General features: G+C 37.9%; 1 protein-coding gene across 7 annotated transcripts in view; it reads right to left on the reverse strand.

The window, feature by feature from the left end:
- Window positions 1-2,721: 2,721 nt before the first annotated feature.
- LOC306860369 (sodium channel protein type 8 subunit alpha-like) overlaps window positions 2,722-26,866 on the reverse strand; it is a gene marked incomplete at its 5' end in the record, with an annotated part of 55,950 nt that continues 31,805 nt past the window's right edge. For all 7 annotated transcript variants that reach the window (XM_079402037.1, XM_079402034.1, XM_079402036.1 and 4 more), the window contains 12 exons: window positions 2,722-4,370; window positions 4,492-4,762; window positions 4,855-4,959; window positions 5,084-5,221; window positions 5,293-5,346; window positions 5,446-5,730; window positions 11,182-11,304; window positions 17,136-17,309; window positions 18,025-18,179; window positions 18,280-18,397; window positions 18,902-19,372; window positions 25,657-26,013. In XM_079402037.1, coding sequence (XP_079258163.1) covers window positions 3,232-4,370; window positions 4,492-4,762; window positions 4,855-4,959; window positions 5,084-5,221; window positions 5,293-5,346; window positions 5,446-5,730; window positions 11,182-11,304; window positions 17,136-17,309; window positions 18,025-18,179; window positions 18,280-18,397; window positions 18,902-19,372; window positions 25,657-26,013 — 3,390 coding nt within the window. In that variant the 3' untranslated portion in view covers window positions 2,722-3,231. The remainder of the gene's footprint in view (window positions 4,371-4,491; window positions 4,763-4,854; window positions 4,960-5,083; window positions 5,222-5,292; window positions 5,347-5,445; window positions 5,731-11,181; window positions 11,305-17,135; window positions 17,310-18,024; window positions 18,180-18,279; window positions 18,398-18,901; window positions 19,373-25,656; window positions 26,014-26,866) is intronic.

A 26,866-nucleotide genomic window follows, 5' to 3' on the forward strand; every position in this document is an offset into this window, starting at 1 on the left:
TTGCATTGTGCTCCATTTTGAATTCTCATGTCTTTCCCCCACCATGAACTAAATGTTAAATATGGCACCATCCTCCAAAACTGCAGTGAAATGCAATTCAGAAAATGTAGGAACATGGAGAAAATGCAGAAAAAGGCACACGACAATTAGTGAAGTAGCACTAGAAACAGACCACTGAACACCGAAAACCCGGATACGAAATGCATACAAAACTTGTTCAGGCCCGCAAGTTACTGAAGTGTTCGGGAGGCTTTTAGAGTAAAATAAATGAACTGCTCTGTGACTGTTTTAGACTTTCAGGCTCGGGTGGGTGACCACACAATGTCCATAGGCAGGACGGCGCATATATGTGCATTCACGTGTAAATGTGTGTTTGTATGTGTGTCAATAAAACCTCAAGGTTACAGAGGTGTGCTGGTTAACCCTCTCATCATACAGTATCAGATTTAAATATCCAAGCAGCGCTGATAACAATCGTGCGCGTGTTCAACATTGTTTTGGACATCCACTGGACATGTTGCATATAAATGAAATATTACAGTGCTCATTTGTATATCCTTTCATATATATGTGTGTGTGTATGTATGTATGTATGTGTGTGTATATATATATATATATATATATATATATATATATATACACACACGCATGTATATATTTTTTGTATAATATTATTGATACAGTATATCATTTAATTCCCTTTAATAAAAGTGAAATGTGTTAGAAACAAAACAACAAACATTTTTTTTTTTAAATGTGACAACGGCATCAGCTGGAAGCCATTCTATACCATTGTTATAATTTATTATTAGATTAATAGCAGTAATTCTTTAAAATTCTGTATTTACAAAACCCACAACAAAGCATGCCATTTAAAAGAAAATAATATATTACAATGCTTATAGTTTTCCTCAAAAAGTTCATTCTTTTCAGCAATTGTGCCATGTACATCATAGCCCCCTCCTGTACATTGAATGATACATTAACTTGTCATACAGTCAGTGAGAGTGATTTTTTTCATTTCACATCTGAACTAAAATGGGAGTTAGGGGGGAAAACTACACGGTAGTCTAAGTGTTTCACCAGGCTTCATTGGTTTAAGTCCACAGCACCCACACTGATTTACAGATCTCAGGCAGTAAGCAGACCTACAGGTCTGAGAAGTAGAGGAAGTGGGTTTGTAAACTGGTGTGCTCTCCTGCACTCTGGCTCTCTGGTGGCGTATGTCTGCTGACCCAGTGGTGGAGATGTCCTATGATTTCATAATCCTATACCTATGTATTAGCATTGTATTACGTTATCTGTGGTCCACTGTAACACCTCACACTGGGCTAGCCCACACCAGAATAAGCATTCATCCTTACCAAATAGGAAAGGTAATGAAACATTACTCAAAATACTGTAAACAAAAGAATTACTATTGCAAATCTAAACAATTTCTATTGCACCCAGAGCAAGAAGGGATGGCAGTTTGCTCAAGAGGTAGCAATGAGCCAATTTGTAGTATCACCACCACTGGCTAAAATAAACTGCATGCTATCAGACAACACAAGTACCCATTACTTCATTCTAAAAGTGCCACCTTCCTTGTTTTCCTGCTGTGTAAGGCCAGTTTGCATGTATGATCCAAGCTATACCAAATATACATCAGTCACTTTTTTCATTCAACAGGGAGAAAGCTATTACATGTCTACAGGATGCATTCAAAATGGCTACTCGAGTGCTTTCTTCAACATCTTTAAGACAAAACAAGATGCTAACACAACTGACAACCTCTTTAAATGGTAAACATGAGGATGTGCTGACATGAAGACAAGTACCTCCAGGAAAATCGAAGAGATGACCTCCCACTGAGGCCTGACAAAGCATTGTAAGGGTTTAAATGGCATGGTGGCTGTACCTTTTGAAGATCTATTGAAGGCCCTACCGGAGCCTCAGCTGCACATTGAGGGGCAGTTGAATCATATTGCTGGTGCAAAAAAGCAAATCAAGGTTTATAAAACCAAGATTTGATTCGAGTGAAATCGTTCCTCCAAATTGTCATCCCAAATTCTCTTCAAGTCCAGGGCAGTGAAACACCCCTACGGGTGAGCGAATGTGCAGTTGCCACATTGTATATCCAAATGAAGGACGAAGGAGCTTTGATTGACCACTTTAAAATACGCACATGACACATGGTGTGAGAATCGGTTAATCAGGAAGCAAGCTTTACGAGGGGTAAGTATAAATAAACTTGTCATAGCCAGTAGTTAAATATGTTGCTATTGACCAATCATTTCCCAGCTATATCTATTTAATTTGATAACTAGTGGACAGTATCGAATGTATGGTCAAGCCACTGATGTGGTCTGAGTAGCAGTGTCAAGTGGACTATGATTATACATGCATGATTCCTGATCAAAACATGCCACCATGCAAGTCATTTCTATGCATTGAACGAGCACAATTATTTATTTATTTACCAGGAACTCAGTCTGAGTAAGTCCCTTTCAGCCCAAGTTAAAACCCTGATAAATCCCCCAACCCCATATCGATGTGAAAGCCCATGTATAAAATGTCTTTTTTCTGTAAGTATAACAAAGAAATGATGACGAGATGAATGACATGGGCTGAGCTTTTTTCCCTACTTTTTGTGGGTCAAATAAGGTGAGATATTCATCACAACAACTGAAAACCCTTGCATAATGTTTCTGTTTTGTTTTTTGTTCTTTTTCTTTTTTTACTGCTGACACTCCACATGATTGAGTTAACGTCGTTATTACTGGTTGTCCTATGGTTAAAATGCAACGTCCCAGAATCCTCCTGGGATGAGCGGGAGGTTTCCGTGGGATTTCGGCAGTGTAGTGTTTGAAAGGGATGTCCATAGCAGAGGAATGCTGAACTCCACGCGTGGTGGTGCAAAGGAATGCATCTTATGAGTTTGCTTTGTACTGCTTTGTCCTTTGACAGGTGGTCCCTATCAAACATGTCTGCCAAAGGTCATTATTTTGTTTCTCCTTGTAAGTGCCTTTAGCCTGCAGTTGGAACAGTAAAGTATTGGTCAGTGAGCTCATAGGTTGGTTTGGTCATCATTAAATTTGTAAAAACCAAGCTGCTTTCCTGGTGCATTTGTTGTCTGTAAACAACCTTGTTCCCCAAAGATTTCTGTGTTTTTTGTTGCAAATGATTTTCTATACATTTGTTGGAATAGATAGTTTTAGTTTTGACTCAACAGTTCAGTCTCCATCATTCCTAACACTTGGATTCCTTGACCTCTTTTTGGTTTTTGCCCTTGCTGTCACTCTCCTCTGGGTTCTCCTTCTCGGGTTTGGTCACGCTGTCGTAGGACGGCAGCGAGGCAGTAGAAGGCGTGCCCTCCTTCTTGTCCTGATTGGTCCCGCCATTCTCGAGCCTACTGCTGCTGAGCAAGCGCTTGCAGATGAAGCCTCTCCGAATAAGATAAGCACGGTAAGAACGCTGGATGACTGCGGCAGACATGTGCTCCTGCTTTCGGCGCAGAGTGGTGGTGATGGGCTCAAAAGACACTTTGGAAGGATTGGCAGCAATGAATCGTTCCTCCATCTGTTCCCGCATCATGTCCAGGTCGCCGCTATCACCCAACACGCGTTTGGTGAAGGCAAACAGGATATCTAGGCAGTGAATACGGTCGCCGCTCACCATTGGCAGGTCCATGGCGATCAGCTCGATAGTGTTGGGCTTGGGAACACGCAGCGGGTGCTCCAGAGTGTCAGCGAAGTCACCCAGCTTGGCGAAGGTGATAAACTGGGAAGCAGTGGGGTCAAACTTTTCCCAGATTTCGTAGAAGGACTCAAAGTCATCCTCGCAAAGTGGATCAGCGCTTTCTTCCGTGGCGACACTGAAGTTCTCCAGAATGATGGCGATGTACATGTTAACCACGATAAGGAACGAGACAATGATGTACATGACAAAGAAGAAGATGCCCACTGAAGGGTTTCCGCAGTCACCTTTCACCGAGGTACCTGGATTCTCCTTATTCGGGTCACAATCCGGTGGGTAGTTGAGAATGGGAGCAAGAAGGCCATCCCACCCTGCTGAGGTGGTTATCATGAACAGGCAGATCATGCTATTCCCAAATGTTTCAAAATTATACAAGTCATCTATGCCAGACTCCCGCTTTACGTAGGCAAAGTTTGACATGCCAAAGATAGAAAAGATGAACATGACCAAGAACAGCAGAAGGCCGATATTGAACAGGGCCGGCAGTGACATCATCAGGGCAAACAGTAAAGTCCGAATGCCCTTTGCTCCTTTGATCAGACGCAAGATACGTCCGATTCGAGCCAGACGGATAACCCTGAACAACGTTGGTGACACAAAGTACTTCTCGATCAGGTCAGCCAGGAACATACCTGTAGTTTGGGGAATAGAAAGCAAGGAGAAGAAGAGGACAAATGAGCCAAACATTTGCCCCTATATTTCAAAACCTAAACGAAAAACAAAATGAGAGTTAGTGAAACAATGTTCACTTACCCACGATAGAGAGAATGACCACAACACAGTCAAAGATGTTCCAGCCATTGGTGAAGTAATAATGACGCAGTGCAAAGAGCTTCAGGACAAACTCAGTGGTGAAGGCCACGATGAAGATGAAGTTAACCCAGTACAGAATGTTTTCAGTCTCCTGTGATTGATCGTCTGTCTCAATCATCATGGTGACCATGTTCAAACAGATGAGGATCATGATGGAGATATCAAAGACCTGCTGTGTCACAAAGTCAAACACCATGCCCTGGAGTTTGTTCTAAAGAGGAGAAATTACCATAGATTTGAGATTAGGACTCTATTCAAGTCAATTCAGTGAGCGAAATATCACACTTTTCATCAATGTTATACCTGGGGTCTGGGTATGGGTTTCTGAGGTTTCTTTGAGCCAAGCTTCTTCATAGCATTGTAGTACTTCTTTTGTTCCTCTGTCATGAAGATATCCTGACCTCCAAAGTATAGTCATAAACAATATTTGGTTAAAATCTGCTCTGCTAAAGTCCAATTATGCTGTGAAAATCACTCGTTTAAATGCAAAAGAACAAATAATTTAAAGTGAAGAAAAAAAGTGGAGACTTATCTTTTTCTTCTGCTGGTTGAAGTTATCAATGATGACACCAATGAAGAGGTTGAGTGTGAAGAAAGAGCCAAATATAATGAAGATAACAAAGTAGATATACATGTAGATGTTGTCCTCATACTTTGGTTGGTCTTCCACCTGAGGAGAGAAAGATAGTTTAAACAGGTACTTTGACTCAGGTGGCAGTTAAGATTGCACAAACATCTCACCTTTCGTGAATCAATTGCTGCATACATGATGTCCATCCATCCTTTAAAGGTTGCCTAAGCAGCATAAAGGAAAAGTTAATATCAGTGTTTAACATAATTCTTCAGCTAAAGAACCATTTTACTAGAGGCTAAAAGGTGAACAGGTAGACTTACCACTTGCAGGAGAGCCAAGTAACCAGCACCCACATTGTCAAAGTTGATTTTGACGTTTCTCCAGCGCACCTCAGTGAAGTTCTGCTCTACCAATGCTTGGCACTCTGATTTGTTGTTGACTACATCAGTTTCAAACATTGCCTTTTCAGTCGCATTGTAGCAGTAGTAGTACTTTCCGGCAAACATGTTGACACCCATGATACTGAAAATCAGCCAAAAGATGAGGCAAACCAGCAAGACATTCATAATGGAAGGGATGGCACCCACCAAGGCGTTGACTACCACCTAGAGCAGAGTAGGACAGACAAGGCGGTACAGTGTAAAAGACCTGAAATGGCCCAGCAAATCCTCAAACACTGTCACATTTGTGGCTGCATATTTGCATGGCATATCAAAGAAAGAATGACACTATGAACATTGCTCAGTGTCCAATATTAACAAATTATAAACTATCTTTGATTCATGTTTCAGTCACATGGCCATCCAAGAAAATAGCTTCAAAGCTTATTGTCTACACTGTCTTTAGTTTGTTTCAGCCCTATGTTGAAAATGTTTCCAAGGTTCCTGCTATAATTCTACATTTGACTTTGTTGTTGTTTTTCTGTAGACGGCAGTCTAAGATCAGGGATCTGAGCTAATACTAAAAGTCTTACATTTGGCTGCAAGCAGATTTTCATTGTAATGACGATGTGTTCAGCCTTGTTATACCCAAAGATAGAATTTCTCCCAATTCATTCCAAAGGTATTTTTTCCAAAAAGTATGAATGATGCTTGTCTTCAGTCTAATGTAAAGCAAGATGATGACATCAGTGTACTTTCTGACAAAACTAACAACCAAAGATTATTCATTTGCTCTCTTGCAAATAGTCTCTTTTGGTTGTTCAAGAACTGTCTTATACCTAAAACAGCAGTTCTTATATTACGACTTACAGTGTTGGGGAAAGTTAATTTTAAAAGTAAAACATTACAATATTGCGTTACTCCACAAAAAAGCTACCAATTGCGTTATTTTCTATGGAAAGTAAGGCATTATGTTACTTTTGCATTACTTTTTGTCACCAGGGCTGGGCTTGCTTATTTATTTTTTAATAGCAAGAAACCCAAAAGTTATATTTTTGGCAAATATAAAGGCCCTTTCACACCAAAAATATGCAAATGTGCGTTAATTATTTGAAAAAGTAACTCAGATATTTTGTTGTAAATTAAAAAGTAATACATTGCTTTAGTTACTTGAAAAAGTAACCTGATTATGTAGCTTGTATTACTTGTATTACCCAACGCTCATGACAATTAGAGTACTATTCTGCCTTCAAGTGTGCAAATACTTTGCGTTTCAACTTTAAAGATTTACCTCAAAACTTAAGTGTGAATAGTTGATATTAGTGATATTACCTGTGAGCTATAGAGGAGTAAACTGTCTATCAGATGCGCAATTCAGAATTTTTATTTATTTTTTGCCTAGTGTTTTATGAATACTGTGTATTCAGAAAAGTCCTAAAGTCCTACTCGTCAAATGCACAGTGCTGAGGTCTTCCAGGACTACAGCCCTAAATAGTAGCTCTCTGACTAAGCAGTATGTTTATAAAAATGAATGCAACCCCTTCCATACAAATATGCCACAGACTCACACAACTTCTACATCCCCAAAGCAAAGAGTTGTATCCTTAAAACTACAACCCACCACTCAACTATTTTACATTGCCATGGCAAGCTTGAGTAACTTAAAACCTTTTTTACATCATCCCATCCTCCCCACAACCCATTTGCCTCCACATCCCTCCCCTCCCCCACCGTCCCAGTCAGGACATTGTCCACCAGTGATTAGCGATGAGCAGAGCGTGCCAGGAGACGCTCACTAACTGTGTTAGGCAGCCGAGCCGCAGCTCTCAGGCAGGCAGCTGAGCATGCAGATCTCTCACATACTGAAAAGTGGAGCCATATTCCCCCCTTGAACACACAGAGAGACACAGAGGATGGCAGGATTCTCTCAGCAAGTGCAGGGGACCAGGCTGACTTTAGCGGATGTTTTTGAGTGCTGATTTGCTTTACATTCTCTAAATGAAAAATACAGAAAAACACAGGATGATAGAATAAGTCAAATTCGGAAGAGTGCTGAAGATTGAAAGACCCCCAGGAAGAAGCACTGATCAAGAGAATTACTGTCCATTTTTCAATAGAGACTACATGTTCAAATGTCACATAGACATAACATATCTTTGTGAGAATCGACACAGATATCAAAGTGAGGGAAAATGGCTTTCAAAAGTGCATAATGTGCATTTGCAATTGAACAGGACATGCGTGTTACATGACATCTTTGTGCAATCTCAAGAACCGTTAAAATCAATAAATAAATGGACAGGAGAGGCAGCAGTGTGGAGAGATTTCTGCCGTTTCAAAGCTGGGGTTTGATAAATGATTTGGGGTACAGAAAAACTAGGACAATAATTGAATAAAGTAAATAAAATTTTAGATAACAAAACAATACATCAGTCGAGAATTAATTCCTATACTTAAGTGTGTTTGTATCTGGCCAGAGAATCGGCTATCAAAAATCACAAACATACCATGGTCTAAGCTGGTTTTATCTCTCCACTGTTGCGTCTCCTTATCAAGTCATTTATTCATTTTTAACTCTAATTTCAAACAAAACAGCATATCAGTTGATGAACATTGAAATCGATTATTCACTAGGGTAAGAACTCATTGTTCTCTCTGTACTTATTTGGCTTATATATGCTTCTACAGGTTACATAAAATTGATTTCACACACCTATGAATCATAAGGAAAACACCATTTCGATTCACCCAAAAATGACAGTTTAATCTACGCACAATACTAAAAGTATTAAGTGATAAAAGAAAGACAGAAGACATCAAAATAATTACTAAATCCTATAAAATAAACTGCCATAAAATAGTATAACAGGGCTCCAGAATAAAATAAAAATGACTAGCGAGCCACTGGCTCTTAAAATTAAACATTTAAGAGGCAAATGACTTTGACTATGATCTATAAATTACAAAAAAAAATTGGTAAAATATATTTTTTAATTCATAAGTAACATATCCTGGTTCATTTACAATCGGATCGAAAAATGATCAGTTATTCACCAAGAGACCTCATTGCCTGAACATTTTACTGACTGAGCAAGTCTTATTTAAACAACTAACTCACAAGCACATTCGTTTCTTGAAATATTTACTCAAAGCGGGACAGACATCATGGCTGCCATTATGCTCTTTATGACAACAAGATTATAACCGACAAACTATTTACGGACACAAAGTTGCCCTGACTCCAGTGGTGACTAAATTTTAAATTATTGGTAATTTTTATTTATTTATTTTTTTAATCAAATTTGCAACCATTTTAGTTGAAATCTGGAGCCCTGTTAGCAAATTTATTCATAAGGGCAAACATAACATCAAATATAGCTTTAAATTCGATAACTGAGAAACCTTATCTGTCATTTTTGGGTCCAGGCATACCTTTAGTCATAACAGCAGTGTGAGATCACAGATCTCTTTACTCTGATCCCTTTACGCTTCACTCTGTTTGGAAGTAAAAACTAACACAACTATCACTTCCATGGTCTTGCACATTTCCTAAGCTTCTGTGTTGACTGCTTGTAAACCACTGACTAGTAACTATTATAAATGTCCTAACTAATCAAATCTAAAAGACGTCATCCACTCCACATTGCTAAAGGCTTCAACTGGAAACCAGATGGAAAATACAGAGAGATACAGAAGCTTAGCAAATATCTCCCTCTCACACCCAGTGTTTCTCTTTTTACAGTTCCATGTGCAGATCCTAGACAAGCAAAGAGGGGTGAGGTGAGCCTCCAGCGGCTTGGTTCCTCGACGCTGCTCTGGGCTGGGCAGCGCGGGGCCAAATGGGCTGAAGTGAACAGTGTGAAATGGAGGGAGGGAGGGAGGGAGGGAGGTAGGCAGGGAGGACGCTGCAATGTGCTGCAGATGAGGGGCAAGGAGGTGAGGAGGGGTTGAGAGGACACAGAAGCTCAGGGCAACCAGTCCACTGGTAAGAGAAGAAAGACTGAAAGTGACAACAACCAGGTGCAACTGTTCACAACCATCAAAGGGGTAAAGTACCTATCTTTGCCAAATTTGTTAGGATGGCGACTATGGATGACCTGCATGTGTTCAAACATTCAGCACTGACAGGTGTTTGTTGTTTATAGTGAAACTGTCACATATTTTTGCTCTTTGACTAAAGTAAAATAGCACATTTCTTTCACCTTGACCAATTGACCCTTTGCTAAGCCTTAAAACGTCACTGACCAATTATACTATAGCAATTCATGCTGTATCAAGCTTTGGCTCTTTTGTAATTAAAGTCAATGGTAGATATGCGTCTTTGGATAGTTTTAAGCGGACTTTTAAAGAGATTATACTATTGTTCATAAGTTTGGGGTCGGTAAGATTTTGTAATGTTTTGAGAGAAGTCACTTATTCTCACCAAGGCTGCATTTATCTTGACAACATAAATCAAAAACAGTGATATTGTGAAATATTATTACAATTAAAAAATCTGAATTTTCAGCAACTATTACTCCAGTCTTCAGTGTCACATGCTGATTTGGGGCTTAGGATACATTTCTTATTATTATCAATGCTAAAAACAGTTGCACGAGACTTCTGGTTCATTAGCTGCTGTAGAGAAATAACGAAGAAAAACAAAGTGCAGTAAATGATCAAACTGTTTTCACTACACACCAGTGTGTTCAGAATTAAGATATTACATTAAAATAATATGGTAAGAAAACAGTTTGCAATATCAAGCAGCAAAAAGAGCTAATATAGCACATACAATTTACAAATGGACGCATCCACACACAAGAAATATAAAGTGGATACAAAATGGTCAAATATTTTTGCTATAGGACATACATGCAGTATTTTCCCAATCACAGTATTTGATGTATTTTTGAGCTTTCCTTGATTCAACGTCTCAACAGTTCTCAATTTGAGTATTGCATAATTTAATTTCCTTAAAAAGACAGCATATAAAAGATACTTTTTAATAACACTCACAGAGTGTAACAGTAACCAAGGGGAGTGGAGCTTAGCAAAGTGTCAATTATATTAAATGTGCTCTGAGTCATCAAGAGAATATCTAGTGTGCTGTAGTACTTGTGAAGTGGGGACCTCAGTGGTAAAGTGTTCTGTGCTACTGGTTGTTCTCTGAGAGACAGGATCAGTGTAACAGAGGAGAAATGGAAGGAAGGGGGCTCTCCATCAAAAGCAGAAGTTGAGAATCAGGCCAAATGAACAGCCAATTGCAAATCAAATGCTGTGTGAAATGAGAAGGGATTTGAATGGTGTTGCGTTTGGTTTTGTAAATAATTGTTCATTTTTGTCCTCCAGGGCCAATTGGAAATATTATTTGTAATGAGGCAGCTTTGATACATCTGACAATGACTTAACTAGCAGTCAATCATACACCCGATTTCAGTTAAATCAGGGAAGCTTTTCACATCCTATTTTTCACAGTTATCTCAGCTGCATCATGACTGGATTATTAATGTGGTACAGAAGAGGTGTGCATGAAAAGGTGAGTCCTTTTCATTGGTGGCTGTCTTAAAAAAATCCCCCTGTATGGTTTCGGTGGTCCTTGTTGTTTTTGTTTTTTGTTTTTTGTGATCAGTTCTAGCATGCTGTAACTGCTGAATGGGCATGCAGAGAGATCAGCTCTATAGCTTTGTATCTTACCCTCATCCCTTCAAAACGTGACAATGCTCTGAGGGGTCTCAGGGCCCTTAGTGTCCTGAGTGATTTAATGGGCCCTAGTTCGGAGTAGCCCAGCGCATTAGCTATAAGGCTGACTATAGACACCTACACAGAAACAGAGAAGCAAAAAAGGATCCATACTGTTAGACGGGAGAAAGCTCTTAAGGGAAGAGATGGCCTCTACAGCTGCTGGAACGTTGGTTTACACACATACACAACAGTTCGGATGGGTATATACATATATAACACTGCATTTATACATGTATATATCCCCAAGAAGGAGAGAGAGAGAAAGACTCATTTTTAGTATCGGTTACAGGTACAGATAGGGGGTTTAGAGGCAGAGGATAAACCCAGGATTTTGCACTCTGTTAGTTTTGGGAGGTCACCAACCCTTGTGAGCTTCCTTACACCTGTGGAGAAACTTGTGGTTGAAAGAAAGAGACAGAGAGAAAGAGAAGCATAAGACAGAGAGGCTCACAACACACAGCTGATGAAGTATGTTAGGGGACCTTGGGGATGTGGGGGGTTGAGAAGATAAAGGTGACCCCTGCATATGCATCAAAAAACAACCCAACATACTGCAAGAACCTTACCCTTGCCCTTCTAACATTGTCTCTCCATGTCGCTCTTGGCTGAGGCATTAAATCCCATTTAATTTAAGACAGACAAACTAATGGAACCTGTGAGAAAGAATACAGGTAAACATGTACATGTATGCCAAATTGCAAATTACATTGATTTTACAGTTTAAAGAGCATCACACTGACACAGTGGAGATCGGGGAGATCGGGGAGGGGGGGGGGGAGGGGGGGGGTGCAAATAGTAAATGGACATTAGACAGCACCCAAAGGACAAAAATCACTCTGCGGGAACCCAAGCCATGGTTACTCAAAATGCCATCCACTGTGGAAAAATAAACGCCCTCCATGCTAGCTGGAAGAATAAAGCGAACGTGAGTGTAAAGGGCAGAGAGGTCATATCGGTCAAAATGGCTCTCCAGAGAACCGTATTGATTATATCACATGCATGTCGATGCAAAGGATTGGTGCAAACAAGAACATCAAAAAAGGCTTGTAACTTTTCAGGAAAAAAAACACCAATGGATTGGTGCAATGGCATTGGGACACCAGGCTTGAGCACCCCTATAAAAAGGTATACAACAGACCTGCACACCTCCAACCAACCACTGACGAAGACTTGGTAAAAACACAGCAAAATTTCACAACACCGAAAGCTAACCAACTCACAGAGGGGGTTCTATTAAAGGTGAAAGCTTTATTCTGAATGGCTATCATATTCCTTTACTGAAGAAACCATGCTAGCTAACATTTTAGAAACCACAAGCCAAGAATTATTGGCGGTTTTCAATAGGTATGACCCACAAGGTCACCAGTATTCATCAATAATCTCTGCACAGAAATATACACTGTTAAATTCCCCTGAAATTTTTTTTATTGATTTTGGTGGCATCAATTAAAATGGACTACATTTTTTGTTTCACATATTTAAAAATAATAATAATTAAAAAAAGAACTTTTTCTCTCAAAATAGACAGAATATTACTCTTCACAAAATTAGTACATTTTAGAAGCTACTGTGTAATAAAGCTTTCTCCTTCATCTACAGATCGTGTGATCTTTGGGGGTAATTGTCACCTTTAGCCTCAGTCGGAACCCACAAGCGCCCCTTTATGGAGGGCCCCGGGGCCCCCTGAGCCGGCTGAGATGGCCCCTCAGTGTAAGCTTTCTTCATCTGCCAGCACGCTTGCTCTGCAAGGCAAGGTCAATGAGATGTGTGGCTGTGACCAAATGAAGACAGGAAAATAAAAAAAAAAGTCAACTAAAATAGAATAGATTCAAAACAATCAAAAATGGCTGATGTTTTTCACTCAAACCATTTTGGTTATTAAATGAATTAAGATAATAAAGCATATTCAAATAATATTTTATATATTATTAAATAATTTATTTTGGAATGGATCATAATTCACACACACCCTTAATATAAAAAATAAATAAAAATATGAGCATAGTCAAATAATAGTCTGTATGGCTGATGGCACAGATATATAGCATGACAGACTATAGGAAATAATGGAACATATACAGTACATAAACATACATGAACACACAAACACATGCTAGATATGACGCCGGCCCCTTGTGGAAGCCCTCTGAGGATCACACCCATAAAAGCAAATAACAGTGGAGGAACAAAGCATAGACTAGTCATGAGGACAACTCACCATCTGCTGCACGTCCTCAACATCAACACATCTCAGCAATACCTCACGGAAGGGAAGAGGGAGGAATGAACTTTTGATCCATCTTGGGATATGGAGTTCTTCCCAACTAGCACAAGTGTTAGTCCAGCACCCCGGGAATAGTCAAGAAGGACTATAGCTCCCATCAGCCTCGATTAGGGCTGAGGAGTAGGGGTTGATGGACAGAGGGTGGGTATGGACTGTAGTCAGAGCAAACTCACAAATTTGATTTATTTTTAGCTGTGGGATGACTCCTTAGTCAGTTGCTGGTCAGACTATGTGCTATGCTGCATTCCATTCAAAGTCAGATGTGGAATATTTCTACATGATATCTTAAAATTCCTGAACAAAAACCATTCCATTCCCCGACAGTGAGACGATATATAAATAAGATGTTTGAAAGATTAATTTAGGCATTTGGTAGATGCTTTTATCAAAAGCAACTTGCGTTCAAGGAATGCATTTTATCAGTTTATCAGCATTCCATGTGAATCAAACCCATGACTTTAACATTGCTCGTCATGCTCCAGCATTTGAATCACAGGAACTAACCAAATTGTGGAGGATAAACAATGATACATGTAAAAAATATTAGATACCGAAACAGTACCATGGTTCGTTCTATGTGTAAACAACTTCTACCCTCATTTAATACATCTGACTTATTTATGCATTTAATTTGCTAAAAAATAAAAAATGTAAATTATCATAAACTATTCAAAAGTTTGTGGTGGTTTTTCAATGTTTTCAAATTAAGTGTCTTATGACTATGCATTTATTTGATCAAAAATACAGTATAAACAGTAATATTGTGACATATTATTACAATTTAAATTTCAGTTAACTATTTGTTTTAAATTTTAATATAAATCTAATTGTTAAAGTGATGGCAAAGATGAATTTTCAACAGCCATTACTCCAGTCCTCCAAAAAAAAAAATCCTAATATGCTGATTTGGTGCATAAGAAACATTTCTCAGTATTATCACAGTTGAAAACAGTTGTGCTACTTTATATTTTTGTGGAAATCATGATACATATTTTTTTCCAGGATTCTTTGATGAATACAGAATTTATTTCAAATGGAAATCTTTTGTTACATCACAAATGTCTTTACCGACACTTTTGATCAATTTAATGTGCCTTTGTTGAAAAACAGTATTCATTTATTTAAAAACAAAAATAATAAAAATAATCTTCCTAAAACCAAACTTTTGAACGGTGTTTGCATGCTGTCATACACCAGTATCTCATCAAGGTTCTGCATGGATTCCGAGCTGGAAGTCTGGAAATAAAGTCAAGTGAAGTTCTTTTGAACTTTTTCAGGCAGGAAATTCATAGTTTCAGAGTTGGAATGGAATACAGCATCAGCTATGAAAGAGGGATCAGGCTTTGTGTGTAAATAAATAAATTTGATATTTAATTAATTGTCAATGTATAAAATTTCTCTTTATATAGTGCTAAACAATATATTTCAGAATAAAATTTTGGGGAGCTTTTATATGCTTTTGGATCAGTTTCAGGTGGATAAAACCATAGGTAAAAGGAGATTAACTTCTGATAACATTTAAGGAAATATATAACACGAAAGAACATCAAATAGACTGTATGCATCTAATAATGCCCTACAGCACCTCATTATACAGTATTGGGTGTACGAGTTCTGCTAAAAGGTGGTTAGTTCAGGAACAAGGTCAGAACACACATACAATCAAATTGTATCTTGACATGGTCACTGCAATTGTAACATGTCCTCCACATATCATGAGAAAAGCACATCCACATGACATTCCTCTGAATCCCTTAGTTTGGAGTCCAAGTGTGAGCATTTTAGTCACATAAACAGCTTAACATATTTTCATCATATACTTTGAATCATAATTTAAAACTACATAAGCGTCACTTATTTGTTGTGTAAATACTCTTTGTTTTTGGAACAACTGATTGCAATCATAACTTGTAATGGACTCTAAATGCATTTTACACTTGGTGAGTCTCTCACAATAAGGGCAGGGCAGAAAATAAAACCAGTCAGAGGCCACACATATCTTATTGTTCACACAGTACAGACATCATACACATGTACAAGATTTAGAAACAAGGTTAATTTAGAATGAGATATGCTTGAATATCTTAGATCAATAAGCACTGTTATTGATAGACTTATTCTGGCTAGTAATTTCCATTTCAACACGTAAGCCATATAATGATGGATATGGCTCTGTCATTTTACTTAAGGAAATTGCATACAAAGGGGGAAGACAAAAAAGTACGATTATTTGCACAATATTGGTGATTTTCAAAGCCAGTTTATCATTCTTGATAGCAGATATTCAAGCATCTCAGGGTCACGTAGAAATCTAGCAGTTTAGCACAGCTATGCATGGGTGATAGATCTTAAAGAGATGATGCAATCTTATGAAATAACACAATTTAGACACAAAGAATATATATTACATAAGCATTTATATTCAAGATAAGCACAACGTTTTTCCTTCAAGCGTCACCCCTGCATACCAACACACAGCTTCACTCTTCATGTAAAAGATCACATTTGACTCTTCTTTGCCCAAAATATTAACATCTTGTTGAAACGGGAACCATCCTGTTGTTGGCCTTGACTATCGCATAAAACATCTGCATAGATACAGGACGGCGAGTAGATATTTGTCTTTTAATCTCCTCTGCTACACCATTTTCCTTTTTAACTGACAGCTCAAAGAAACTGCTCCACCCGTTTTCAGCTATTTTTAAGTCATCTTCAAAACTTACTTTGCTGTGACTGGCAACCAGTATTGTCAGGTCTATGAACATGCAGTTTTTACTGTCTCTGATGTCTGAAATGCCAACGAATTTATTTGATCAGTTTAAACAAAGCTTGTAAAGTCCCTGACTTGGTCAGGTCACTTGGCGGCCATCATGGTAACACCCTTTTGCAGCTAATTTCTATGTAGGTAAAAGATATAATGCTCCTATCTACTTGAATGGGAAAACAGAGAAATTTCCAAAGCCGTTTATCAAGAAAATTGAACTTAGCACTACTTAGTTTTGTTAGTTAAAACCATGTTAGGCAAATCAAGTATTTCTTCAGGCTGGTTCTAGAGTTTGTTCTAGAGTAATCTAACTCTATCAAAGGGCAACTGGCTCTTTTACCTGACTTTCTGCTATGATGTTGAACATTAGAGTTTCCACCAATTCATTGTCATGGTCTGGCTTACGCTTTCACTTATACTGTTTTTGTCCTGGGCCATGATAATTCTACTTCTCTTCTTTGCTATAATGCTTGAATTGCAATTTTCATTCAATTAATATGTTCAAATGTATTGACTGGTATGAGAACCATACAACATAATCTTATCATCATAAAGTGTTATATTCTTACAAAATAACAAAAGTTCAAATCCCTTTCATGTTTTTGTCCAAAGCAGCCATACGTGTATCACGTCATGCTGCTTGGCCCCACACATACACACTGATGCATCATTGGTGCAAAATCTTGTTCCACATAGCTTCATATTAGAAATGAAATGTCTTCTGATTCAGGTTATGATGCAATGTAACACTAGTCAGATTTTGCTTTTGGCAGGATGGAACCCATCAACAAAATGTGTATGTTAAGGGCATTTATCAAACTGACAACAAACATAGCACAAATTAAATTGCAGACTTACGTCAACAATGAAGAAGTCCAGCCAGCACCAGGCGTTGGTGAAGTACTTGACAAAACCGTAGGCCACCCACTTTAACAACATCTCCAATATGAAGATGTAGGTAAAGACCTTGTCAGCATACTCCAGAATAATACGGATTGTCTTCCTCTGTTCAATGTACACATCCTCAAAAGCCTGCAGCAGATAACATACAGCTGCATTAATAAAACAAGTACTATCTGCTGCTCATAATACCTCTCAGTGGTTTTCATTTCAATTAAAAAACTAAAGAGAATGCAGTAATATTTAAGTTCAATTATTAATTCAAGAAATGATCATTAGAAATAATACAAAAACAGATTAATAAAATAATGATATTATTAATATTATTATTATTATTTATTCACAACAACAACTGGGAAAATAACTGAACAGAAGGCTACTTCTTTGTGCAATAATTCAGTTAAAAACATCTTTCAAAAGCAATTGTATAAAGCAAGAACCCTGATACTATTACATTCCTTTTTCGGCAACATTAGCAGTGCTAAAGACAGGAACATTTCCAGTGCCAGAAATAGATCCAATTGGATGAATAGTACAGTCCATTAATCACATCACCCAGCAGTGCAGCTCTGGCACCAGGCTTGAACCTCACATTATATATACTGTACCTCACATGAACATTAATGCAGAATCCAAGTCAGACAGAATCCAAAATGTAATGGAAATTATTTGCCATAATATACATTTTTTGCGAAGTACAAAAAATAAAAAAGTTAAAAACACAATATAATAATTGAATCCCAAGCAATATTTAAGCAGCATTTTTCTACTTAAGGAGTTAAATACAGAACAAAGTGCTTGTGCACATCCCTATAAGAAATTTGTGTGTGTTTGTGTACATTCTCACCAATGCTCCACTACTGAGGAGGATCATGAAGATGATGAGGGTTTCAAACCAGTTGTGCTCCACAATGAGATAGCAGGTCTTCCGGAGGAACCACCAATTCTTACCCCATCCCTCCGTGATGGGCACATCACAACACTTGTAGCGTGCCACACAACCTGCAAAATGGCACATATTATACTTCTGTTCTCACAATCCATTACAGTTTCTGTATAAAAATTTAATCATCTGCAAAGAGAAATCTATAAGCCCTTTTACCTTCAGTCCAACAAGCTTCTGGGTCAACATATTCCTCTACTGCCTCCACCACCACCGCTTCCTCTACCTCTGGTTTAATATCTATGGTGCTGCCCTCTGAAGAGCTGATTTCATCCAACTAATTAAGAAGAGTTCACAAGTGCCGTTTTTTGTTGTTAAAAAATTAAAATAGCAAAGCAAAACAAATGTTAAATGCAAATTGTAACTGCATTATTAAAACACTTAAACTCAAGGTGCTCAAACAGAATAATAAATAGCGTGAGTTTAGGACTGTTTGCCTGACCAGAGGCAGACAAGAAAAGGTTTTTGTAAACTGTTCTGTTTTACTATGCTAGAGATCCAGAACTAACACACTTTAGCTCTAAGAATTAAATGACATGTATTCATGTTTCACAAAACAGTGTTCTCAATGGCCTACACGCGTTTGAACATCATTTTGAAACAATACACTGCATTTTACTCCATATATATCAATATCATGGACAAAAATTTGCAAATACCTCAGTTTAGAATCACTGCGCATTTACTCCTGAGGCCAAATCAATAACCACAGGGTATTACATTTCACCCACTAGCAACTAGGTCAACTAGCATCACAATTTCAGCTCTGTTGCATACTCACTTCTTTGCTGCCCTCTGCTTCAGACTCGCTGCTGAAATCTTCTGTGTTGAGATTCTCAAAGTCTGACTCGCCCACAGCGATGGGCACGCATACAGTCAGGTTGGGGTTGTGGATGAAGGACATGTGGTCATCATCAATCATGTACTTGCCTACGCTACTGCCTATACCACTGGTGGTTCCGTTGCCATTTTTCTGATAATCCAGGTCACGGCTGATGTCCACGCCTGTGTGATTGGTAATGCAGTTTAGCTTCCGGTCATACATGTCATCTAGCGGCTTGGCCTCGTCGGTGGCCTTCCTCCTGAGAATGATGTTGACCAGTTCTCGAACTTTGATCTTCATCCAGGCAATTCCCTTCTTCATGCGAATAACTGCAATCTGCAGGTTGTTCATCTCGCCGTCTTCTTCAGGAGCTGCCAAGTTGTCTGCACTGAATGAGCTCAGCAGCAAGGCAAGGAACAGATTCAAGACCTGATGAATGTGAGAAAAAAGTAATAACTTAGCCTCAAATTACCAAGACAGCTGCTTTTGGAGGCCTTTTATGCATCATATACTCAGGCATAATGATACAATTTTTAAAGTGTTTACCTCAAAATGAAAACATAATTTACTCACTTTCACGAGGTCCCAAACCCAAAAGACTTCAAATTAATATATTTTTTAATGAAACCTGAGAGGTTCCTCCCTCCATTGAAAGTTCAAGTAACCAAAGCTTAAAAGACCCAAAAAGGTTATAAAGGCATCATAAAGAGTGTTTTTTTGCTTTTATACGTGGTCAGAATTGTTGGTACCCATGGTAAATATGATCAAAGCTGGCTGTGAAAATAAATCTGCATTGTTAATCCTTTTGATCTTTTATTTAAAAAATTCACAAAAATCTAAACTTTCATTGGAGAGTAAGAATTTAAAATGGAGGGAAATATCATAATGAAAGAAATGTTTTTCTCTAATACACATTGGACACAATTAACAGAACCCTTTTATTAAATACTTTTGAAACCTCCATTTGCCAAAATAACAGCTCTGAGTTTTCTCCTGTAATGCCTGATGAGGTTAGAAAACACCTGACAAGAGATCAGAGACCATTCCTTCATCCAGAATCACTCCAGAACCTTCAGATTCCCAGCTCCATGATGGTGCTTCTCCTCTTCAGTTCACCCCATTGCTTTTCTATAGGGTTCAGGTCAGGGAACCATTTTTGTGTTGTTTTTAAGGTTTGTTTTTGGATTATTGTCCGGTTGGAAGATCCAAACATGGCCCATTATAAGATTTCTTACAGAGTCAGTCACTTTTAGATTTTTATCTGTTGGTATTTGATCGAATCAAAGATGCCATGTATCTAAACAAGATGTACAAGACCTCCAGCAAAATATAGGCCAACACCATGAAAAATACATCAGTATACAGGTGCATCTCAAAAAATGTGAATATCGTGGAAAAAGTTCTTCTTTCTTTTTTGTAACTTATTTTTAAAAAATGAAACTTTCATATATTCTAGATTAATTACACGAAAAGTAAAACATCTCAAAAGTTTTTTTGTTTTAATTTTGAGGATTAGAGGTCATGAAAGTCATCCAGTATCTCAAAATATTAGAATATTTCCTAAAATCAATCAAAAAAAGGATTTGCAAAACAGAAAATGTTCATTTGTGCACTCAATACATGGTCCTTTAGCACAAATTACAGCATCAGTGAGGTGTGGCATGTAAGCGATCAGCCTCTGGCACTGCTGAGGCACTATTGAGCCTTCAGCTCATCTGTATTGTTGGATCGACTGTTTCTCATCTTTCTCTTGAACATATCCCATAGATTCCATAATATCATGGTCAGCAAACCACTAGGAAGTAGTTTTGGCACCGTGGACAGGTGCTAAAGTCCTGAATAAGAAATCCGCATCTCCATAAAGCTTTTCAGCAGATGGAAGCATAAAGTGATCCAAAATCTCCTGGTAAACAGCTGCGTTGACTTTGGACTTGATAAAACACAATGGACCAACACCAGGAGACGTAACGGCACCTCAAATCATCCCTGACTTCTGAAACTTCAAATTGGACTTCAAGCAGCTTGGATTCTGTGCCTCTCCAGTCTTCCTCCAAACTCCAGACCTTGATGTCCAAAAGAAATGCAAAATTTACTTGAAAAGAGGACTTTGGACCACTGAGCAACAGTCCAGTTGTTTTTCTCCTTAGCCCAGGTAAGATGCTTCTGACGATGTTTCTGTTTCAGAAGTGGCTTGGTAGCACTTTTCCTGGAGACGTCTGAGCTGGTGACTCTCGATGCATTGACTCCAGCTTCAGTCCACTCCTTTTGAAGCTCTTCCAAGTGTTTGAATTGGCTTTGCTTGACCGTATTCTCAAGCTTGCAGTCATCCCTGTTGCTTGTGCACCTTTTCCTACCCAAATTCTTCCTTCCAGTCAACTTTGCATTTAATATGCTTTGATACAGCACTCTATAAACAGCCACACCTTTCAGTAATGACCCTCTGTGACTTACCCTCTATGTGGAGGGTGTCAATGATTGTCTTCTGGATCATTAACAAGTCAGCAGTCTTCCCCATTATTGTGGTTTCAAAGAACAAGAGATACCTGGAATTTATACTGTAGGGATGGTCATTTAATGAAACTCAAATGTAAATATTCCAATGTCTTGAGATACTGGATTTTTTGACTTTCATGAGCTGTAAGCTCTAATCAACAAAATAAAATGCACCTGTATGTCATTGTACACATGGGGTACTTTTTATCCCTGTGTTCACTAAACCCATATTGAGTGTTATCTGCTAAAAAGCTAATATTTTGTAGTTACATCTGACCATAGATACCAGTCCCATTTGAAGTTCCATTCATGTCTGACAACTGAATATGCTGGGGATTATTTTTGGATGAGAGCATTTTCTTTGCTTGATTTTTTTCTTGAAACCCTCCCAAACAACATGTGGTTTAGGTGCTGTTTGATATTTTTTTAAGGTTTTAAAACCTGAGACTCAACTATTTTCTGAAATTCTCCAGCTGTGGTCCTTGGAGAGTCTTTAGCCACTCAAACTCTCCTCCTCACCGTGCATTAGGACTATATAGACACACATCCTCTTCCAGGCAGATTTGTAACATTTTCGATTGATTGGAAATTCTTAAAGAGTTACTACACCCCAAAATGAAAATTTTGCCATTAATCACTTCATTAATGTCCGTGTCGTTCCAAACCCGTAAAAGCTTAGTTCGTCTTCGGAACACAAATTAAGATCTTTTGGATGAAAACCGGGAGGTTTGTGACTGTCCCATTGACTGTCAAGTAATTACCACTGTCAAGGCCCAGAAAAGTGTGAAAAGCATCGTCAGGATAGTCCATCTGTCATCAGTGGTTCAATCTGAATTTTATGAAGCGACAAGAATATTTTTTTTACGCAAAGAAAATAAAAATAACGATACATCTTCTACATTTGTTTATGCTTTGATTTGAACGAAAATAGCGCATCCTTGTGTTGCGGAGTTTGCGTTCAGTTGACGAACAAAGCTCTTACGGGTTTGGAACGACACGGGGGTAAGTGATTAATGACAAAATTTTAAGTTTTGGGTGGAGTAACCCTTTAATTATTGCCCTGATGGTGGAAATGGGAATTTTCACTGCTCTAGCTCTTTTCTTAAAGTCACTTTCAAATTTGTGAAGCTCAATTATCTTTTGCTGCACTTCAGAAATATATTCTTTGGTTTTTCTCATTGTGATGGATGATTAAGGGAATTTAGCCTTTGTTTTCCCTCCTATTTATATTCCTGTGAAACAGGAAGCCATGGCTGGATAACTTCATGTTTATAATCACCCTGGGGTGCTCAAAATTGTAAATATGAATGGGAATATACTTCACAGATATTTTACTCATAAGAATTTCTAGGGGTATCAATAATTGTTTTCAACGTGTATTTGACAAAAACATATATTTCATAATGCGATTTACCCCCATTTTCAATTGTTTTAGTTGAATGAAAGGTTAGATTTTTGTGAATAATTTTTTAAAATAAAAGATCAAAAATATTAATGATTCAGGTTTATTTTCACAACCTTCTTTCATATTCACCAAGGGTACCAACAATTCTGACCACGTGTGTATTTGGTTCATCTAGGTCAGACAGAATAACATAAATATAGTAATGTAATATAAATAATATAGATATACACATCTACATGTATGTTAACATAATATACATCTACAATATGTTAACATAATCCAATAACTTTGATTAAACTGTTTGATTCATATGGATTAATATAACACACCTTTATAACCTGTTTCGATATTTTAAGTTTTGGTTACCTGGACTTTCAACAGAGGAATAGAAACCTCTAAGGTTTAATTAAAAATGGTCATCTTTTGGGTTTTGAAACAGCATAAGGTTGAGTAAATGATGACATAATTTTGGGTGGGTTTTTCTGTATTATATATTCGGTGCTGTGAAAAAGTTTTTGCCCCCTTCCTGTTTTTTTTTATTTTTTGCATATTTGTCACACTTGAATGATTCAGATTATCAAACTAATTTTAATATTACACAAAGATAACCCAAGTAAATACAAAATGCAGCTTTGAAATAATGATTTCACTTATTAAGGGAAAAAAAACTGTCCAAACTTGCCTGGCATCACGTGAAAAAGTAATTGCCCCCTAAATGTAATGACTGGTTGTACCATCAAGCGTTTGCGATGACTGGCAATGAGTCTTTCACATAGCTGTGGAGGAATTTTGGCCCACTCTTCTTTACAGAATTATTTTAATTCAGCCACATTGGAGGGTTTTCGAGGATGAATGGACTGTTTAAGGTCAGGCCACAGCTAGGGATGTGACAATAACCGCTTTAATGAGTTGCCGACCGCGGTGTTGAGGTCATCACCGCAATTTTTTGCAAGGTATTTGCCGGAGGAAGCTGGAGGTCCACGCACGGACCAGTGCTTTCTGTGTCATGTATTTTATTGCGGTGTCTGTGCGCGCAGCATGTGCATAACAGCCCTCAGACAGAGCAGGCAGGTTGTCGATGAGTGACAGAGCAGAATAAGGATGGCAAAGCAAAGTGTGGATGCGCTGTCCTTGAAGGACGTTCAACTTGGACTGGTAAATGGTCAGTTTACTGCTAAGAAACCAACGTCAGGCAAGTCTGCTTCGGGACATTCTTCTCAGGGATGTTAAATTGTTCGGTTAAAAAGTTATTTCATTTCGCAATGTCTACAAGCCAACGGTTTGTTCATATTTTGCTTATAAATTTAAATGACAGATGTTGTTGTTTTTTTTCTCTGCGACACTTTTTCCTATTGTGTTGACAGCTAAATGTAAAACTAATTTGATTCTGGACAAGACAAATAAAATAAATAGCCTACAATAAAATAAATTTTGTGCAGACTGCATTTTTATTTGTTATCTTTCTCTCTTTCAGTAGTGAAAATTTAAATATGAGATTCTGGATACGAGATATATATTTAGCGGGAACGGTCCGGTCAGGAAGAAAATTATTCTAAGCGGACAGCGGGTGAACAAAGAGTGAATTTATAGCGGGAGCGGGTGGGTGCAGATGCGGAATATAACCTCGCGGGAGCAGGACTAAAACAGTTTCACTTAAGTGGCCCAGTAGTTGTACAACAGCCGAACACTTGTACAGACAGACTAGTCTGATGTTCCCTTTTTATGTTGCACTTTGAAAAAACCCAAATTAGAAAAAAAACCTCTTTTATGTTGCACTTTTAAAAAGTTGTTATTATAATGTAGCCTAATTAATAGTTAAATAATATTAATGACATCCTAATTTGCTGTTACAAACGATGCGTTTCAACAAACAAAATTTTCAACAAGTTTCGTTTGGACGAGTGTGCTTATTGTAAAACAATGTCTAAAGAAATAGGAATCGAAGTTTAGCACAACTCACCAGAGCTAAGCAATGGGGCATGTTAAACTTGCTCAAGTTGTTATTCTTTTAATAATTTATTGTACAAAGAATGGGTTACAAACGAGACTGTTCCATAATTCCTATTAAACTCAAAAGATATGGGGAAAAAAAACTAAGTTATAGAAATAAATATTATTTTGTTATTATTGTTAATATAATTTGCTGTTTTAATAATAAAGAAGAGTACTTTATTACTCCGCGATATATGTTGCTTCTTCACCGTGGTAAAAAAAAAATCCCATACCGTCACAGCCCTAGCCACAGCATCTCAATCGGATTTAAGTCTGGACTTTGATTTGGCCACTTCAAAACCTTAATTTTGTTGTTCTTGAGCCATTCAGAGGTGGACTGTGTTTGGGATCACTGTCCTGCTGCATAACCCAAGTGCGCTTTATGTATTTATCATTTGAAAGCAAACAAATAGCCCTGTTTAGGAAAGAGACATCATACCTTTCAGAAAATATAATTTGCATCTTAATATTGCAATGAAAACGTATTTAACAGTAATATATATGTCCATGACAGGGTGGACATATCTTTTGGTTTATGCTTCAAATAATGGCCCATAATTATCTAAAAAAAAAATGCGTGGGGGTAGCTAATATGTTTCTATAGTGCTTAATATGACAAAACGAATGGGACATTAAGACCAAAATGTGTGAGTATTGTGAGAGCTGAAAGGCACTCTATGGTGATATTGACCCATATACTGTATACATATATATGGCAATATGAATATAAATATTGCGTTTATCTCCATTTAAGCAGTTTTCAGTACAACTTAGTGCAAATTTCATGACAAAAATGCATTTTCTGCATCTAAAGAACACTTACCACCAAGTTCCCTATGACCATGACCATCATGAAGACGATGAGACACATTCCCTGTCCAGCCACCTCCATACAGTCCCACATGGTCTCGATCCACTCTCCACATAACACCCGGAATACGATTAAGAATGAGTGAAAGAAGTCATTCATGTGCCAGCGGGGCAGCTCACAATCAGCAGCGATCTTACACACACAGTCCTTGTAGCTCTTCCCAAACAACTGCATGCCCACCACAGCGAAGATGAAGACTATGATGGCCAACACCAGAGTCAGGTTCCCCAAAGCTCCCACTGAGTTGCCGATGATCTTTATTAGCATGTTAAGGGTGGGCCATGATTTAGCCAGTTTAAAAACTCGCAGCTGTTAAAAGAGAGCACAAGTAGAATTAACATGTTAAATTTTATTCTTTGAATGTGTGCTATTGAAAACAAAGTGCAAATTCATTAAAGAGTTGTGCCACTTATTCATTATGTCTTATTCACTAACCACCCACAATCCTGTTTAACCAGACACTACTTTAAAATAATGTTGCTCTGTATTTAAATAAAATAATTGTCATTCTTTTCAGCACAAACACACCTCCTTTCTATGTAAATTAGGCTTATTATACTCACGATCTGCCTGATGCAATTAACATTGTGCTATTACCTCCCACAGAAAAAAAGGTGCTAAACAGAATTTTATTTAAGAGAGATCTGTGTTTATGCTTTTTATTTGCATTGGAAGCAGAAAATCATTAAACGATGACCATGGAATTGTCATAATTGGCATACTGTGCAGACCTGCCAACCTTGGAAATTTTTTTTAAGTATCATCAGTGTGCCGGGGAGGGGGACAAGATTTAATGTTAGGGTCTGCACTCAGCCTGTGATTTTCCTCTTATACAGTATTTTATAGTAAACAGTAGGGATGCAACAATACAGTTAGCCCACGGTTTTTTTTAACCACAGTTTTCAGTTTGGTTCTGTTGGTTTGGCACATCAGAGTTCTTTTTGCGATATTTAAATGCTATTTAAAGGAGTCACCGGATGAAAAATTCCCTTTTACATGTTGTTTGAACATAAATATGTGTTGGCAGTGTGTACACAACCACCCTATAATAAGAAAAAACACCCAGTGCTTTTTTTTTTAAGACTACAGAAATAAAAAGACAGTTCACTCCTACAATTGAGCTGGGGGATGTAAACTTTTGAATGGGATGATGATGTGTAAA

The sequence above is a fragment of the Barbus barbus genome (assembly GCF_936440315.1).
Source record: "Barbus barbus genome assembly, chromosome: 41".
In the NCBI taxonomy this organism is placed as follows: Eukaryota; Metazoa; Chordata; class Actinopteri; order Cypriniformes; family Cyprinidae; genus Barbus; species Barbus barbus.